The sequence below is a fragment of the Syngnathoides biaculeatus genome, chromosome 21, assembly GCF_019802595.1.
Source record: "Syngnathoides biaculeatus isolate LvHL_M chromosome 21, ASM1980259v1, whole genome shotgun sequence".
NCBI classification, from domain to species: Eukaryota; Metazoa; Chordata; class Actinopteri; order Syngnathiformes; family Syngnathidae; genus Syngnathoides; species Syngnathoides biaculeatus.
The window spans coordinates 3,261,951-3,277,104 of NC_084660.1; the positions used below are offsets into that span (position 1 = coordinate 3,261,951).

At 50.6% G+C, this 15,154-nt stretch overlaps 5 protein-coding genes and 1 non-coding gene across 7 annotated transcripts; 2 read left to right on the top strand and 4 right to left on the bottom strand.

Moving 5' to 3' along the window:
• The first annotated feature begins 4 nt into the window (after positions 1 to 4).
• Positions 5 to 77, top strand: trnai-gau (transfer RNA isoleucine (anticodon GAU)). The gene has a single exon. It is a non-coding gene; the product is annotated as a tRNA-Ile (tRNA).
• Positions 78 to 222: 145 nt separating this feature from the next.
• On the bottom strand, positions 223 to 7,144 carry gal3st4 (galactose-3-O-sulfotransferase 4). The gene is given in 5 exon segments (XM_061808936.1): positions 223 to 4,612; positions 4,699 to 4,717; positions 4,719 to 4,997; positions 5,899 to 6,015; positions 6,971 to 7,144. Coding segments are annotated over 5 exon segments (1,503 nt in total). The 5' UTR covers positions 6,994 to 7,144; the 3' UTR covers positions 223 to 3,547.
• Positions 7,145 to 8,576: 1,432 nt separating this feature from the next.
• Positions 8,577 to 9,857, bottom strand: LOC133494789 (transmembrane 4 L6 family member 1-like). The gene is made up of 5 exons (XM_061808937.1): positions 9,566 to 9,857; positions 9,279 to 9,344; positions 9,051 to 9,202; positions 8,795 to 8,981; positions 8,577 to 8,707 (listed from the first exon to the last, which is right to left on the bottom strand). The coding sequence occupies exons 1-5, from the start codon at positions 9,755 to 9,757 to the stop codon at positions 8,705 to 8,707; spliced, it is 600 nt and encodes a 199-aa protein (XP_061664921.1). The 5' UTR covers positions 9,758 to 9,857; the 3' UTR covers positions 8,577 to 8,704.
• Positions 9,858 to 10,225: 368 nt separating this feature from the next.
• Positions 10,226 to 11,998, bottom strand: mblac1 (metallo-beta-lactamase domain containing 1). The gene is made up of 2 exons (XM_061808801.1): positions 11,137 to 11,998; positions 10,226 to 10,930 (listed from the first exon to the last, which is right to left on the bottom strand). The coding sequence occupies exons 1-2, from the start codon at positions 11,548 to 11,550 to the stop codon at positions 10,688 to 10,690; spliced, it is 657 nt and encodes a 218-aa protein (XP_061664785.1). The 5' UTR covers positions 11,551 to 11,998; the 3' UTR covers positions 10,226 to 10,687.
• On the bottom strand, positions 11,898 to 12,575 carry lto1 (LTO1 maturation factor of ABCE1). Its single transcript, XM_061808803.1, has one exon. The coding sequence runs from the start codon at positions 12,455 to 12,457 to the stop codon at positions 12,032 to 12,034; it is 426 nt and encodes a 141-aa protein (XP_061664787.1). The 5' UTR covers positions 12,458 to 12,575; the 3' UTR covers positions 11,898 to 12,031.
• Positions 12,576 to 12,669: 94 nt separating this feature from the next.
• Positions 12,670 to 15,069, top strand: mpdu1b (mannose-P-dolichol utilization defect 1b). 2 transcript variants are annotated; one of them, XM_061808795.1, is made up of 8 exons: positions 12,799 to 12,939; positions 13,086 to 13,151; positions 13,366 to 13,498; positions 13,574 to 13,659; positions 13,804 to 13,922; positions 14,278 to 14,388; positions 14,508 to 14,719; positions 14,803 to 15,069. In XM_061808795.1, the coding sequence occupies exons 2-8, from the start codon at positions 13,090 to 13,092 to the stop codon at positions 15,067 to 15,069; spliced, it is 990 nt and encodes a 329-aa protein (XP_061664779.1). In that variant the 5' UTR covers positions 12,799 to 12,939; positions 13,086 to 13,089. The 2 variants fall into 2 exon arrangements, with proteins under 2 accessions (XP_061664780.1, XP_061664779.1); XM_061808796.1 differs by having other exon boundaries at positions 12,670 to 12,939; positions 14,508 to 14,806.
• The last annotated feature ends 85 nt before the right edge of the window (positions 15,070 to 15,154 follow it).

Genomic DNA, 15,154 nt, shown 5'->3' on the forward strand with positions numbered 1-15,154 from the left:
GCGAGGCCCCGTAGCTCAGTGGTTAGAGCACTGGTTTGATAAACCAGGGGTTGTGGGTTCGTATCCCACTGGGGCCTCCACTCCCTGAGAAGGGTTGCGTCAGGAAGGGCATCCGGCGTAAAAATTGTGCCAAACATATGTGCGTTCATCTGAGATGACACGCTGTGGCGACCCCGAAAGGGACAAGCCGAAAGAAACTTACTTTATTGGCATGCGTTTGAAAAAAAAAAAAACGACGGAAACTCAAATTAACTCTTTAAATAGACAACAAAAATGCATTGTTTGCGGGTCCCCACAGCAGGGAAACGTGTCTTATTTTTTGCATTAAATATACGTTTCAAAATGATGTGTAACCCCCCACCCCCAGATGAAACTATCAGAGAGAGAAAAAAAATTTCACCTCAATTTGTTTTTTATTGGAAAATAAGATGTAATATTACAAAAATAATAGTCATTTTCCTGAGGAATTTTTCTGTTGTTGTCAAAAATCCAACCAAGTATGCGACTCGGCCTTGATTTCGGGTTTCAAAACAACTCCAAGCAATGAAAATCACATCCAAAATAATGACATTTATTTTGACACTTAAATCATAATTTGAGCATTTTTTTTTTGACAGTTGTAATTTTATGACCAGGGTTTAAGTATGAAAATAAAGATGGAATATTATTTGGAGGGAGGTGAAAGGGGAATTTTACAATATCGGTATGATTACAAATATGCAATTGTAACCCACCCAAAATAAAGCTGGAGAAGCAAAATCTTGACTTTCAAGTCAAAGTCCCTCCACTCACTTGTAGGCTCTGCGCATTCCTCTTCTTTTTCTTCAACCAGCAGTAGCTGAATTTCCAGCAATGCCCTGCAGGTTATGGGTGCCGGGGGCAGAATGTAGATATATATATATATATTTTTGTCAAAACTCTTTTGTGTGCGTGTGTGTGTGTGTGTGCGTGGGGGGGGGGTGGAAGAATACATTTATAATTGTATTGATATTAATGTAATATTTTCTGTGGCAGAAGGTGGGACTTACCTTAAGCGGTCCCATCGTGTGACATGCATTGGTCAACATGAGTTTTGCTAAATGTTGCACGGCAGACAAACAAACCAAAATTGTTTGCACCTACTTCCCAGCTGTCAACCATTTGCTGATATTTTTAAAAAAATATAAATAAAATAAACAGTGGTTAATTGATGATTTGGATGGCGTTTGAATCAAATCGATCGTCTCAGAACCTTCTGCATCTCCACGAGCTGATTGCTCAAAACTGGCAGCTACGCACCCAAATTGCAAATCATCAAAATGTTTTTCTTTTTTTCAATACAATATATGAAATACTGCAAAAAAAATAGATTGAGGCACTACTGTAACAATAGGACAAGTTTTTAAATAGAATTTGTATTCAATTTTATTGCAGCAATTTCTTTTCTTGGAATATAATGACTTCATTGTTGTAATGCAATTCATGTTTCTCATCTGGAATATTTTTGGATGATATTACACCTATGTGACTACTTCGACCAGTACAGTTGTACTCGATACTTTTTTTTCTCCTGACGTTGCAAGTAATTCACTGTAATTTTACCACTTCATTTGTCAACTATTTTTCACAATTTTAGACTTTTTGTACCACACTTTCAGCATAATTTAATACCACTGTACTATATGGGGAAAAAAAAAAAAAAATCAAAATAAGAAGATGAAAATAAATAAAATGGCTTTGTAAGGTACGTCATTGGTGTACTGGGTGCGCCTTGAAGAGGCGTGGCCTAGTGAGTGACACCTGGAGCCGCGTACGTGGAAGTGAAATCCACGTTTGTTGCGTTTTTCTTGATGTAGTAGAACTGAAAAAGTTAGCCCGGCACTCTGTTGTTGTGACGTCTTTATTTCACGGACGTGAACACCAAGGTCATTGTCGAGTCCGCTGACAAATTATGAATGGACGCATTGTTGGGCTCTGAAAAAACAAAAACAAAAAAAAAGATGACCGTCACATGATTTGGCATCTCCGGCGGCCAAGTACTCCTCCGACAGTGGGGGCAGAGTACGATTAATATTATTATTATTATTATTATTAGCGAGAAGGCCTTCATTTGTATCAAACAAATGCAAATGAATAAACATCGATGAAATAATATCGATTGAAATCATGAAAAAGGCTGCTTGCGTTCGTCGATGTGCAGCACTTGACACGGAAAGTGAACCAAAATGTAATCTCGTCATCTGATGAAGAAACGGGTCGAATGTGTAAAAGTTGCAGATGAAAGCCGCAGCTAATATTTCTTCATTGTGCAAGTTCCTTTTCACTTTTCATACTCCCAAGTCAGGACCGGGAATGCAAGTGAATCCAAAAGAGGACTGCCCCACACTGAAAAGAAAAAAAAACATCAAATATTACGAGAAAAAGATGGACTTTCGTGAGAAAAATGTCTTTTTCTTGCGCCATGACGACGTTATTCCTGGAATACCATCTTTTCTTATAATACTATGATTTTATCCGTCCATCTGGGTCGGTCGGGTGGGGTGGCGGTGGGGGGGCCGGGCCAGTAGGTTTATCGGGGACTGCCGGGCTCCCCCGTCCCCAGCCACTTCATCCAACTCTTCCGGGGCCGATCCCGAAGTGTTCCCAGGCCACCCGAGAGACTGAATCCCTGCGGCGTGTCCTCCTTCGTCCCAGGGGGTCTCCACCGGGGGGAGGGGGGGCGCGTCTGAGAGGCATCCGGATCGGACGCCTGCCGAGGTTGTAGACCTGGTCCCGCTGTTCCGCGGCCTGGACGAAAAGCACACGGCTTCCCCTGAATCGGGGATCGGACTTGCCGGCGGACCCTCCTCTCCAGCAGACCTTACCGGGGAAGCTGAGGAGCGTGATCCCCCCCCTCCCGTAATTGGACTGTCCCCGAAGTCTGGGTGAATCTCATCCACCCCCGGCCGGGGCTTTTTAATTGAACTATTCTCCCAACCGACTCGCAATGTTCTGAGTCAAAGTCAGCAGCACCCCCCGAGACGGCGGACAATGGACCAGAATTTCCTCGAAGTCTTTCTCCATGGCATCGGCCAACGGTTTTTGCCTCAACGACGACCGCCAAAGCCTGCCTCAAGCACGTTTTGAAATTTGACAGCCACATTTGATTTCGGTAACGTTAGGATCTGGTGACCTAATTCGTGTAACTTTTGGCTTTTTGTCCTCACAATCCTACATCCTCATTGTCTCAAAACTTAATATTCTTCTCATAACACGACATCATAACATGAATCTTTTCCTTGTTTGCATAAATACTGTAATTTAATTCCCTTTCCTGGTCACTTTTCTTCATGTTGGACTTTGACCGTATCTGCAAACTTTTCTTCTTTTTTCTGGCAACATTGCAACTTTCTGGTTGTAATTTTAGGACTTTGTTTGGCCCTATTTGAGGTTTATTTTCTCGTGCGCCCAGACTGCGCTCGCGCGTCGGTCGTTTTCATTTTCGAACGTCGGCAACCGGCATCCGGCTTGAAGCGAAAGTCCGAAGACGGACGTGCAACGGGAGGTTTTTTGTCCGAGCGGGTTCCGCTCAAACGGCTTCCCGCTTCCTCGTCCTCCCTGCGGAATCATTGCGGTTCCAGCTCATTGACTGACCGCCGTCGTGGTCCCGTGGCCCCTCTTCCCCGGTCCTGCCCCCGGGGCGGCGTCCCTTCTCCCGTGGCCCGGACGGGTCTTGTTTGAAAAACGAGCCGTCAGAGGCCAGCCCGGGGCTCTGCGGCTGCGGCGGGGCTCGAGCCGACTGCGGCCGTGGGAACTGCTTGGCGTCCAGCGCGTCTTTGTACTGGATCTCGGGGCGGATCAGCCTCAGGCATGCCGCCGCGGTGCCGTTGTCCAGGCCCGGCTGCAGTTCGTAGCCCAGAATCTTGGCCGGGCCGCTCTGGAAGGGCCTGATTGCTTTGTCTCGGATGCGGTGGGCCTCTACGGGCTCGCCGCTGTTGCGCAGGCAGGCCCCGGCCAGGGCCTCACGCCGACTCCGCAAGAGCGCCACTTCCCGCTCCATTCGCTCTTTGCCGAACGCCTCCGCTTCCTCCCAGAAGGTCCGGTTGAAGGCTCGATACAAGTGCCAGTCCAAGGCGTTCCACCGGCGCAGCTTCTCCCGCTGCTCCTCAGTGAGGATCAGATTGGGCGGGGAGCGTCCGCCCCGATTGCTGCCGGCCCGCCCATCGCTTGGAGCGGCGCCGCTGATGCCGTCCAGCTTGCGCTGCCGTGCGTTGAGGCTGAACGACACAACAGAGTCCAGAGGCCAACACAGGGCGTGGCGCAGGAGGATCATGGACTGGTCGAAGAACTCTGACAACAGCACCAACTTGAAGGTCTGGCGTACGAAGACCTCGCCACGGTGCGCCAGAGCCGCAGAGAAGTTGGCGTTGTGGTCCATGCCGAAGTCGAACCACAGCAAGTTGCGGGCGTAGTGGTTGTTGCGGGCGCGGGGGTCGTAGTACTTGCTGGGGTCATCCGCAAAGTCGCCCAAGCTTTTGGCTTTCCGGAAGGCGGGCGCCACCTCTTTGTAGTACGCGAAGGACGACTCGGCGAGAGCCGCGGGGTCCCTGACGATGGAGAAGTAGAATGTGTCTGCGGGCATCACCTTCTCCACCTGCGACAACACAATAGATGACCCATGTTTCTTTCTTTCTTCCCCCCCCCCCCAAAAAAAAAAGACAAATCCTTTCACCCACTTACCTCGGCTTTCTGAAATCTCGTGATTGCCCATGACGTGGAACTCCACCACGCGGGGGCCCCGGTAGCCCTTGACACGGTGGGCGCTGAAGGGCAGCGGGTAGCCCAGCTGGTAGCCCGGCGGCAGGGCGAAGCGCAGGCCGTGGTCCTCCCCGAAGCGGTACAGCATGTTGAGCACCGTGCTGCTGGCAGTCTTGTGCGTCTTGAGGAACATGACGTGGGTGTGCGGGCGGCAGGGGCCCAGAGACGGCCCCCGGCCCTCAGGGGACGAGAAGATGGAGGCGGCGGCCGGGTGGACGCTGCTGGGAAAGACGGCCCGGGGAAAAGCGCCTTCATCAGCCGCAAGACATTTTTTGCCATAAATTTGGTTGCGATGCAACCGTTTCCACATAACATCCTGAACTTTGCGGACAAAGCAAATAACTGAACGCTGCGCCTTTTTCTCATAACATTATGACCTCAATCCGTCCGTCTGTCCGTCTTCAACTGCTTATCTGAGGTCAGGTTGCTGGGGCAGCAGCCTCACCAGGGACGCCCAGACTTCCGCGTCCCCAGCCGCTTCCAAGGGGATCCCGAGGCGTTCCCGGGCCAGCCGAGAGATGCGGTCTCTCCGCCGTGTCCCGGGTCGTCCCGGTGGGACGTTCCTCACCGGGGAGGCGTACCGATCAGAGGCCTGCCCGGGGTACAGAACTGGTTCGCTGTTCCACGGCCAGGACGAAAAGCACACTGCTCCCCTGAATTTGGGATCGGAACCTTGCCGACGGACCCTCCTCTCCAGCAGACTTCACCCTGGGAGGCTGAGGAGTGTGATCGCCCTGTAATTTAAAGAGGGGGACCAACCGCCCCAGTCTGCCAATCCAGAGCTACTGTCCCCGAAATGTGGGCGAATCTCATCCACCCCCTGGGCCTTTATGATCACCTCAGTGAGATCGCAGAGTCCCCGTCAGAGAACCCAGACTCTGGTTCCTCATGGGAAGGCGTGTCAGTGGAATTAAGCGGGTCTCCGAAGTATCCTCCCCCTCCCCAAAGGTCCCTGCCAGATCACAGTGCTCTATGGAGCCGTGCTTTGTCCGGTCCTTACCGAGGACCTTTTCGCCGTGGGTGACCCAACCAGAGACGTGAAGCCCCAGACAACTTAGCTCAGCTCCTCGGATCATTGGCAGCCTGACGACTTTCCCCTCCGCGCCCGAGACGTCCGCTTACCTCTTGCTGAGGAAGATTCCCAGCAGCTGTCCGGCGAAGGCGACGGCCACGCAGAGCAGCAGCGCTTTCCACATCCAAAGCGGGCCCAGCCGGCCGCACGCCAGCGCTCGCAGCATCCTGCGGGGATGCGGAATCAACGGGGTGAGCTGATGTCATGCAAGCGCGTCACGCTTTTTCTCCTTCGGCTCAATTTTTTGCTGGTAAAATTGTCTCCTTTTTATTGTTGTTCGCGATGAGACTTTTTTTTTTTTTTTTTTCTCTCGTCACGTTCCAACTTACGTTATTATTCTAGAAGGCTTTCCGCCACTTCGCTCGCTTCGGACTCTGGGCTACTGGGTTCGTATTCCGTTGGCATTCCTTTCACGTACTCAAGACCTAAACCGTTTAAGTGATTTAGAGACCAGCAGAAGAATCGGAGAAGAATTGGAGTTCTACCCTCTGACCTCTTTGTTCGGGTCCAAACGCGAGCTGGGGTCATCCTGAACGAGCTGCATCTGTTTAATGCTCTTTTTTTTTTTTTTTGGGCAGTCCGCAGTCCGCTCAGAAGATCATTACAATGGTCAAGTCGACTTGAGGTAAAGCCATGGATGAGCTTATCCTGGTCAACACATTGCAGCTCCCCCCCCCCCCACAAACTTTCCATTGGGAAATCTCCCCTCACAATATTATATTGTTTTTGAAAAACTCAAATACTGTAATACCGGACTACAAGTTGACTCTCATAGCGCTGACATTGCAGCCCTCTTCTCGGAACACCAAATTGATGCAGCAAATATGAGAGGACTGACGTGGGCTCGACGTCAAAACGGAGCTGGCTATTCTTTTCCCGTTTCCGTTTTCAAGCGAAAAATAAAAAATAAAAACAGCAACAAAAAAGAGGAGAAAGGCCTTTGCGTGAGAAGGAGGGGGAAGGAGCCCCCCCCCGCCTCCCCTTCTACGTCTGCATTTAATTCTCTACACAATCCCCGTATCGCAATTCCTTCGATTTCTTTTCCCACCTGCTATTATAATAATTATTATTATTGTCTCTCCCTCCCCCCACCCCCCCCCCCCCCCCCCCCCCGGCCGCTACCTGGCTCTCCGTTTGAAAAGCATCGCTGTGTCCCCGGACCGGTATCGGCGGCGGCGTTGTTCGCGTGCAGCCGCCGGGAGCTCGGAACATCTCGCTGCGGGAAGGAGGCGAACCGGGACCGGGACCGGGCCTCGCCGCAGGAAGACGTCGCAGGTGTTGTGTTTTGGATTTGGATTTGCTTGAGCTGCTTAATCGCGCACAGAAAAAGAAAAAGAAAAGCGGGCGAGCGAGACAAAAGACGCCGCGGACTTCCGCGCGCTTGCAAAATAAAAGCCTAGCCGAGGTGAGAAGTACTTCCGGCCACCTCCGAAATAAAACCACCCAGCGTGGTCCTAGTGGAGTTTTTTTCTCCTTTACGTGTTTTAAAAGAAAAAAAAACATTGAAAAAAAATCAGTAGTATGAAATGACCCAAGGGCTGCACGGTGGATAAGCCGGTAAAGCGTTGGCCTCACGGTTTTGAGGTCCCGGGTTCAATCCCGGACCCGCCTGTGGAGAGTTCGCATGTTCTCCCCGTGCCTCTTTGGGTACTCCGGTTTCTTCCCACGTCCCAAAAACATGCAACGTTAATTGGACACTCTAAATTGCCCCAAGGTGTGATTGTGAGTGCGGCTGTTTGTCTCAATGTGCCCTGCGATGATTGGTTGGCGACCAGTTCGGGGCCGTTGACGGCTGGGATAGGCTCCAGCACTTCCCGCGACCCTCGTGAGGATAAGCGGTGAAGAAAATGGTTGGATGGAAGATGACATAAGTTTTGTTCTGTTATCTTTGTGCAACTTTTCAGTCATTTTTGGTTGCCAACATTATGCAAGGCTCTACTAGACCGGACCGGACCGTTAGCTTGTGCCCGTTTGGGCTCTGTTGATGTTCCAATTGCGGGATCGCTCAAACGAGATTACGCCAAATGTCTGCCACTTAAGATGATAAAGTGAGGAATTAAAAAGGGCCTGGCACCGAGACGACTTGGACTCGACCAAGACTTCCTTGGTGCTTTGCCACATTTCAACCTTGGTTGATTCCGATCCAAAAACGTGCGCCACTGGAGCAAAACTTATTAAAAACAAAAACCGAACGCTTCCACAAGTAGTAGTAGTACTAGAAGAGTCTGAAAGTTGCAAGGTTAAGATCCTGCAGCAAATTCTTCCTGCCTCGAAACTTGACCCTGGAATTTGCCCCCCCCCTCCCGCGACTCACTTGCTCTTGGGATGTTTTGCTGACCCGGTTCGCGGCGCCGCTAAAATCGCGCCGTCTCGTCCGCGTCGAAGGTCGTCTCCCGAATATTTTGCCGTGTCCCGTCGTCAGCCGTATCAAATCTTAGTCCCCGTGCCGGACTTGAAACTTGACCGCGGTCTTCGGCGATCCCTCCTCCCTCCGACGACGTGCGCCCTCAAGACGGGTCATCCGGCCCGTCGCGGACTATTTACAAACAGAACTGAACCGCAAATCCCCAAAGGATAAGGAGAATACAGAAGGTTTCATGCGGCTGCTGTAATTGGATTGCATCGTCGTTTTTTTTTTGTTTTTTTTTTTTTTTTTTTACATCGTCCAAAAACAAGACATTATCAGTTATGAATCCTGATCTTTATTACAAAATACGTTGAAACATGTCCTCACACACACACGCAGAGCGAAAACGAGCACAATCACGTCGCGGGGGAATAAGAGGGCCGACACTTGAGCTTTTTGGAGAAATGGCGTCCGCCCGCGTGGTCTCTTCGTCGAGCGCTCGACCAGGTTTACTGTTGAACGACACGAGCAGACGTCGGGGTTATTGTCACGTCTTTCAAAAACTCAAATAAAATAAGGCTCTTCCCGCGACGCCCGACCTCTTTCCCGGAACAGGTGCCGCAGATGCATCCGAAAAGCCCGTTGACCATTTGAACGAGGCAGAGGACCAGTTCCAGGGAGGCCGCCGCCGCTAAGGTGGAGAACAGCCCCACGTTGAACTCCACCACACCCTCCGGGACGATGCACCGGTTCCACGTTTCCTTTTCCGTCAGGTAGCTGCCGCTGCTGCGGGGGGGGGGGGGGGGGGGGTCGTCACGCTCGAAAACTCGCTTGAAAACTTCAACCCGAACAAACCTGTTTGCGAAGGGGACCCCCCATTCCCCCGAGGGATTTTGCTCGTTTTTCCAGAAGCACATGGGCCCGTTGACCAGGCCCAGGAGGGCCGCGCTCAGGCTGTAGACGGCGCCCGCCACGCCGGCCGCCGCGAAGCCGACGGACAGGAACATCTGCACCCGGTCGCACATCGTGTCAAAGGTCGCGAGCGCTTTTGCCGCGGGGAGGAGACGGCTCGTTTGTGCTCACCCCGCAACGGTTGGCGCAGCATTTGCCAGAACTGGTCAGGTGGATGTGGATGGCCGGGATCAGGACCTCGGGGAAGGAAAAGCCGAGAAACTCACGTGGCGTTCCGACAGAAGGAAAAAAAACCATCTTTGGCGAAATTGTATTTTCGGGCTCAACCTTTTGAGACCAAATTGGAGCCACGCGAGACAAAACCAAAACACCGAAGTCGTGACCAGAGACCCCCCAGACAGCAAGGCTGCCATTTTGGTCAGAAGAGCTTCCCTTTTCCCGGCGCCGACTTGACTCACCATGATTCCCCCTCCGACCACACCTCCCATGTATTTGACCTCCTCGGTGATCCGGGCCTCGCCGGCGCGATCCTCGGCCGCGTACTTGCCGTCCAGGTCGGGGAAGAAGAGCACGACGTTGCAGATGATGGACAACAAGGCCAGGACGTAGAGGGGCAACGCCACCACCCTGGCGCACGCTCCCGTGCACATGATGGCCGCTCGCAGCGCCAAAAATTCCCGTTTCCCGCCTCGTACTTATTTATAAATGCGCCACGTGGGTGGGGAAAAAGATGGCACTATCGCCGCTGATAAGCGCACGCAGCTTGATTAGACGCTTTATGACCGTGGACTTTATGTTATGGGAGTGTGTCTCTTCGGCATCGCCATAAAAGTCTTTGTTTTTGTTTAGTTTTTTTTTTGCGTCGTTCTCCTTTGTACGGAGTCCCTGAAGAGACATTGAAAACTTAAAAAAAAAAACCTTGTTTCTCATTGTAATGAGAAGCTTTGGCATTTTTCCAACTTTTCACAATTCTCATTACAATAAGTAACTTACTCGTTACAATGAGAAAAACTAGTTGGTTTTTTTTTCAATGTCCCTTTAGGGGCTCCGTACCTTTGCACGAGAGGACGTGACCAACCAACGCTTGAATCGGTCAAGATTAAAAAAAAGTCAAAATATTAGGAGGAAAATAGTCATTTATTTCAAATTCTACATTTCATGCAAAGAAAAAAAGTCAACTTTAAACAAGTTTGTGGCACTCCCGGACTCGGTTTTAGAACTTGGGGGTTGAACCGAAAGCGCCAAAAAGCAACAAGCACCTTTTAGTTTTATGGCCTTTATGGCGCAAGATGCGACCGCTGCGCATGCAATTTGATGATCTTATCAAGACGTTAGGGTGTGTTGGGGTCCAAACCCGACAGGTGACAAACACCCCCCCCCCCCCTCCCCGTGCCTGGCACTACCACTCTGAAAGGTCAGATGGGTGCAGGGGGGTGGGGGGGGGTCATATTAACTGTCACGATGTTGTAGAGCGCAAATGGAAAAAGTTGAATTTGTTGGTTGATAACAAACATGTGAGTAGCATGATCTTATCTTATCTGTGGTGGGAATAATAATAATCTGCACAGCGTCTCCTCCCGTCAGGAGTTTCGAAGGACCCGAAAGGGGAGGCCGTGGCCCGGCACGATGACGTCGGCGGTCCGGAGCGCCTCCCCGCGGCTCGCCTCCTGCGCGGCGGGGTCGAGGCTCAGCGAGCGCCACGTGTCCTCGTCCCGGCAGCAGTCGAAGAGGTCCCCCGCCACCAGGACCGTACCCGCCGAGGTCCCCTTCACCTGGACGCTCACGTCCTGCCCGGTGTGGCCGGGGGTGGGCACCACGCGCACCTGCGGCACGCAGGTCAGAATTGTCAGCATGCCAAGCCGTCAATGTCCATACATTTGGAAAAGAAAAAAAAAAAAAAAAAAAAATCATGCCCAACATTTTACCTTTTCTTATTGAATTAAAAAAAATCCTTTGAATGCACGATTACGTTTTTTTTTTTTTTTACTGAACTTGGTCAAATTACAAAAATTAATTATTGTCAACGTACGTGCTCGTCCACGACGTGCGCGTGCCCCAGCGACAGCCGATTGGGCCGATAGACGTCCCCTCGACTGACGTCATGACCCACGATGACGTCGGCGGACGGGAAGAGATTGAGGTTCCCGATGTGGTCCGAATGTCCGTGAGTCCCCACGACCAGGCGGACGTCCCCGGGCCGCAGCCCCTTTTTTCGGAGGCATTCCACGAGGAAATCGCCGTCCCAAGGCCCGCCGGTGTCAACCAGAATGTTGTTGCCGTCCGCCGCCGTGACGAGCGTCACGGTTCCGTCGGCCCGGAAGGTTCCGTCGGGCTGCGGGTTGTTGTAGCCCACCTTCAGGATCGACACCGAGTACGGGTCGCCGGGAAAGTCCAACTGAGATTCAGGCAAAGGGATTTTTTGAAATTCATCACTCGAAGCCATTCATGAGCGTCTACGGGGTCCCCCTTTAATGACGTATTTTCCGTCGCATTATTTTTGACGTTTGCTCCCAAAACGTCCGGAATACATATTGGTTAAAAAAAAAGAAAGAAAGAAAGAAACCTGCTTACAAACTGGATACTAATAAAGGACGTTTTCCATCCGAGTTACCATGTGTAATATTTAAAATGCGTTCGAGCCCCAACTTGTTTCTTGTGCTGCCATCTCGTGGAATAGGCACGCCACTGATGCAGCCAAATGTTTTTTTTTTTTTTTTTTAAGACGACTGTTCGAGATTAATATTCCGAAAACGAAATAAAATGACCGCGATTGAGTGTATAATTTAAGAAAAAAAAGTCCTCAGAGTGACAATGAAATTACATTTGCCAGCTTTACAGATCTCTTCGTATATATTTTACGTCTTCGTATTTCTGACTGAAACAAAACAATAAAACTTCAACAACCGTCGTGTAATGTCAAGACTTTAGAAGGAAGCGCCGTTAGACACTTTGGCGTACTCCTTGAAGTCGGCCTGGATGCTGAGGATGGAGCAAACCTGTCTGAATTTGCATCGAAGCTTCTCCATGTCCTCCTTGAGCTTTGTCGCTTTGGGGTCTTCGCAGCTGGAATTCTGGATCAACCCCAAAAGAGATTCGAGGGCTTTCAGTCGTTTCCTTTGCTTCGGCTCCGATCCGTGCTGCAGAAGACATTTCCACGTCGCGGCAAATCCATAATAAAAGGAAATCTCCGCGGAGAGTTGAGCCCCGTGCGAAGCGCCGTGTCTGCGGCCAGTCTGCAGACCCTGATCGGTCCCTTTCTTAAAGCCTTCTTCGTAGCCCTCCCCTCGGAATTTTTCTTCCGCCATGACAATAAAATCAAATAGATCGTCGTTTTCTGTGTCGAATGCCATCTTTTTTGTCAGACCGTTTTTTTTTTTTTTTTTGCAGTCCGGCCTGCTCGGAAAGCCCGATGACGCAATCCATCTGCGACGGTGTCGCGTGAAGAAGAAATGATCTTTTCGTAAAAAAAAAAAACCCAACAACCTCGAGTTATCCGTTCATTGTTTCAGAGATAGGTTTCTGCAAAGACATGTGATTTCTCACTGAACGCTCTTGAGATAAATATAGCCAATAGCTATCTTGAGCCAGAGTTCGAGAGGTAGTTGGACGTAGTTCCGTGCGGAACTGTGCTGAGAGCTTTGTTCGGTCGTCGGCGGACTGTATTCGCCGTAGTACACGCACATCCAATCAAGTCCCCGCTCGACAATGGCGGAAGGAGTCGTTTTGGAGAAAGGTTCCACTTTTGTGGAGCCATTTAAAGGCGTCTTGCTGACATATTTGATCCCAGAATCGTGCTACGATGAGTTTTTTCTCAATTTCAACTTTCTAGACGGTGAGTGGCAAGTGTTATGTAGTCGCTCAAGCGGCCGTTCCGTTCATTTCCCCGAAGCTTCAACGCTCCCGCTAACCAAACTGCACTTCCCGTTGGGGAGATTCTCCTCAGTATATCGTCATTCTACTCCTATTTTTGTGTTTCAGTGCCATGTTTAAAGATTTTGCTCAGCAAAGGCCTGGGGATTGCCATCATCCTGGGATCAGTGATGGGTAAAATACTCTTTTGACACCACATACAAAATATATATATATATACCGCGAGACTATTTTATTGTAAAAAATGACAGCAAAGTCGTGTGATGATCTGCTGTGTGCTTTCCTGGTACCGGTGCATCTGTGAACTGTATTTTACTCAGGAGCTGGGAAAAACGGAGTCTTACAGTATTGTGCGTTGATTTGAGCCCCCCTCCCGTTGCGTTCCCAGTGAAGCTGCCTCAGATCCTGAAGATGATGGGCGCAAAGAGCGGCGAGGGACTGAGCTTCCAGTCGGTGCTCCTCGAGCTGCTCGCCATCACGGGGACCGTGGCCTACAGCGTCACCAACAAGTTCCCCTTCAGGTGGGAGCCGGCGCCGGCGCCACATTCTCGGGCCGCCGCCTCAAACCGGTTGTTGTTGTTGTGTGCGTTGCGCAGCGCGTGGGGCGAGGCGGTCTTCCTCATGCTGCAGACGGTCACCATCGGCTTCCTAATTCAGCATTACGGAGGCCGAAGCGGCAGAGGTGAGACGACGCGTGAAGCCAGTCAAGATTTATTTCTATATTCATGCTTTAATAATGTACAAAAAAAAAATGTCACTAGCTGTGATCTGATGCAAATATGATGGGGAAAAAAAAAAAAAAAAAACGTTGTTTTTGTTTTTGCAGGTTTCCTGTTTCTGCTGTCCTACTTGGGGGCGCTGCTCGCCGTGCTGTCCCCGGTCACCCCGACGCCCGTGGTGACCGCCTTGCAGGCTGCCAACGTGCCCGCCATCGTCGTCAGCAGGGTGGGCAAAGCAATTTTTCCCAATCGTGGATACGGCGAAGACTCGGTTCTCGACCGCAGTCCCTTCCGGAAAACGGTTCGAGAAGTGATCTGTGCGAGAACCGAGGCTTCGCTGTACATCATACATACATCACCCATCGATCCATCCGTTGTCTTTGCCGCTTATCCTCATGGGCCAGCTATATTGTCATTTTTGGGTAGAACACAACCAACTGCTTTTCTCTTACAGGCAGCTCAAGTTGTGTGTGTGTGATCTATTATTATTATTATTATTATTATTTTAAGGGGCATTACAAAAAGTTACCTTATCGGAATGACTGTATAATATTTCTGTATGTGTATGTTGTGTTTTCCAGCTGATTCAAGCTGCCACGAACTTTCGCAACGGACACACGGGCCAATTGTCGGCCATTTCGGTCTTCTTGTTGTTCGCCGGCTCGCTCGCACGCATCTTCACCTCGCTGCAGGTAGCGTGCCACGGTTTGAAACCCAGTTTCCGTATTTCAAATACGGACGAAATTAAGACATAAATTGGTTGGCGACGGGTTGAGGGTCGTTGAAGTTGCGCCGCTGCACGTGTCCGCAGGAGACGGGCGACGCGCTGCTGGCCTGCACCTACGTCATATCGTCGGCGTGCAACGGCGTCCTGGCGCTGCAGGTCCTCTACTACTGGAACAGCTCGGCCGAGCGCAAGAAGAAGAAGAAGAAGAAGAAGAAAGAGTAGGCGAAGAAGGGCGACTCTTGCACTGTAAGGTATTCGGGAAACTTGACGAAAGACGGAGCAAAAAGAAAGAAAAGGTGAAAGCCACCACAGTGACTTTCCTCACTTTCTGACAATTCCTCAGAATTCCGATCGTGAACATAAATAAAATTGTACACAGCTCGGCTCGGACTTCCTGTGGTTGTTTTCCTCGCCTCGCGTGTTCCGCCGAGGAGGAAGGTTCTTGGAAGTTGCGCAAGCCGAACTTGGACCCCCGCGGACCAGCCCGTCGCTTCTTATCGCTTGCGTGAGTGCGCGGCTTGGAGTTCGGACTTTGTGTGCGCATCTTGATAACTCCGTGCAAATACGTGCAGCTGTCGTATGCGTCGAGCGCGCAAATGTGCAAGTCTTGAACGCAAAAGAGGAATTGTGTGTATTTCGCTCTTGATAATGATGCTAGTTGTGTTCTCGATGTCCTTTCCAAGTGCACGCGTGTTGTTCGTTTACATTTCGCGCAACAAATGAAGCGATGT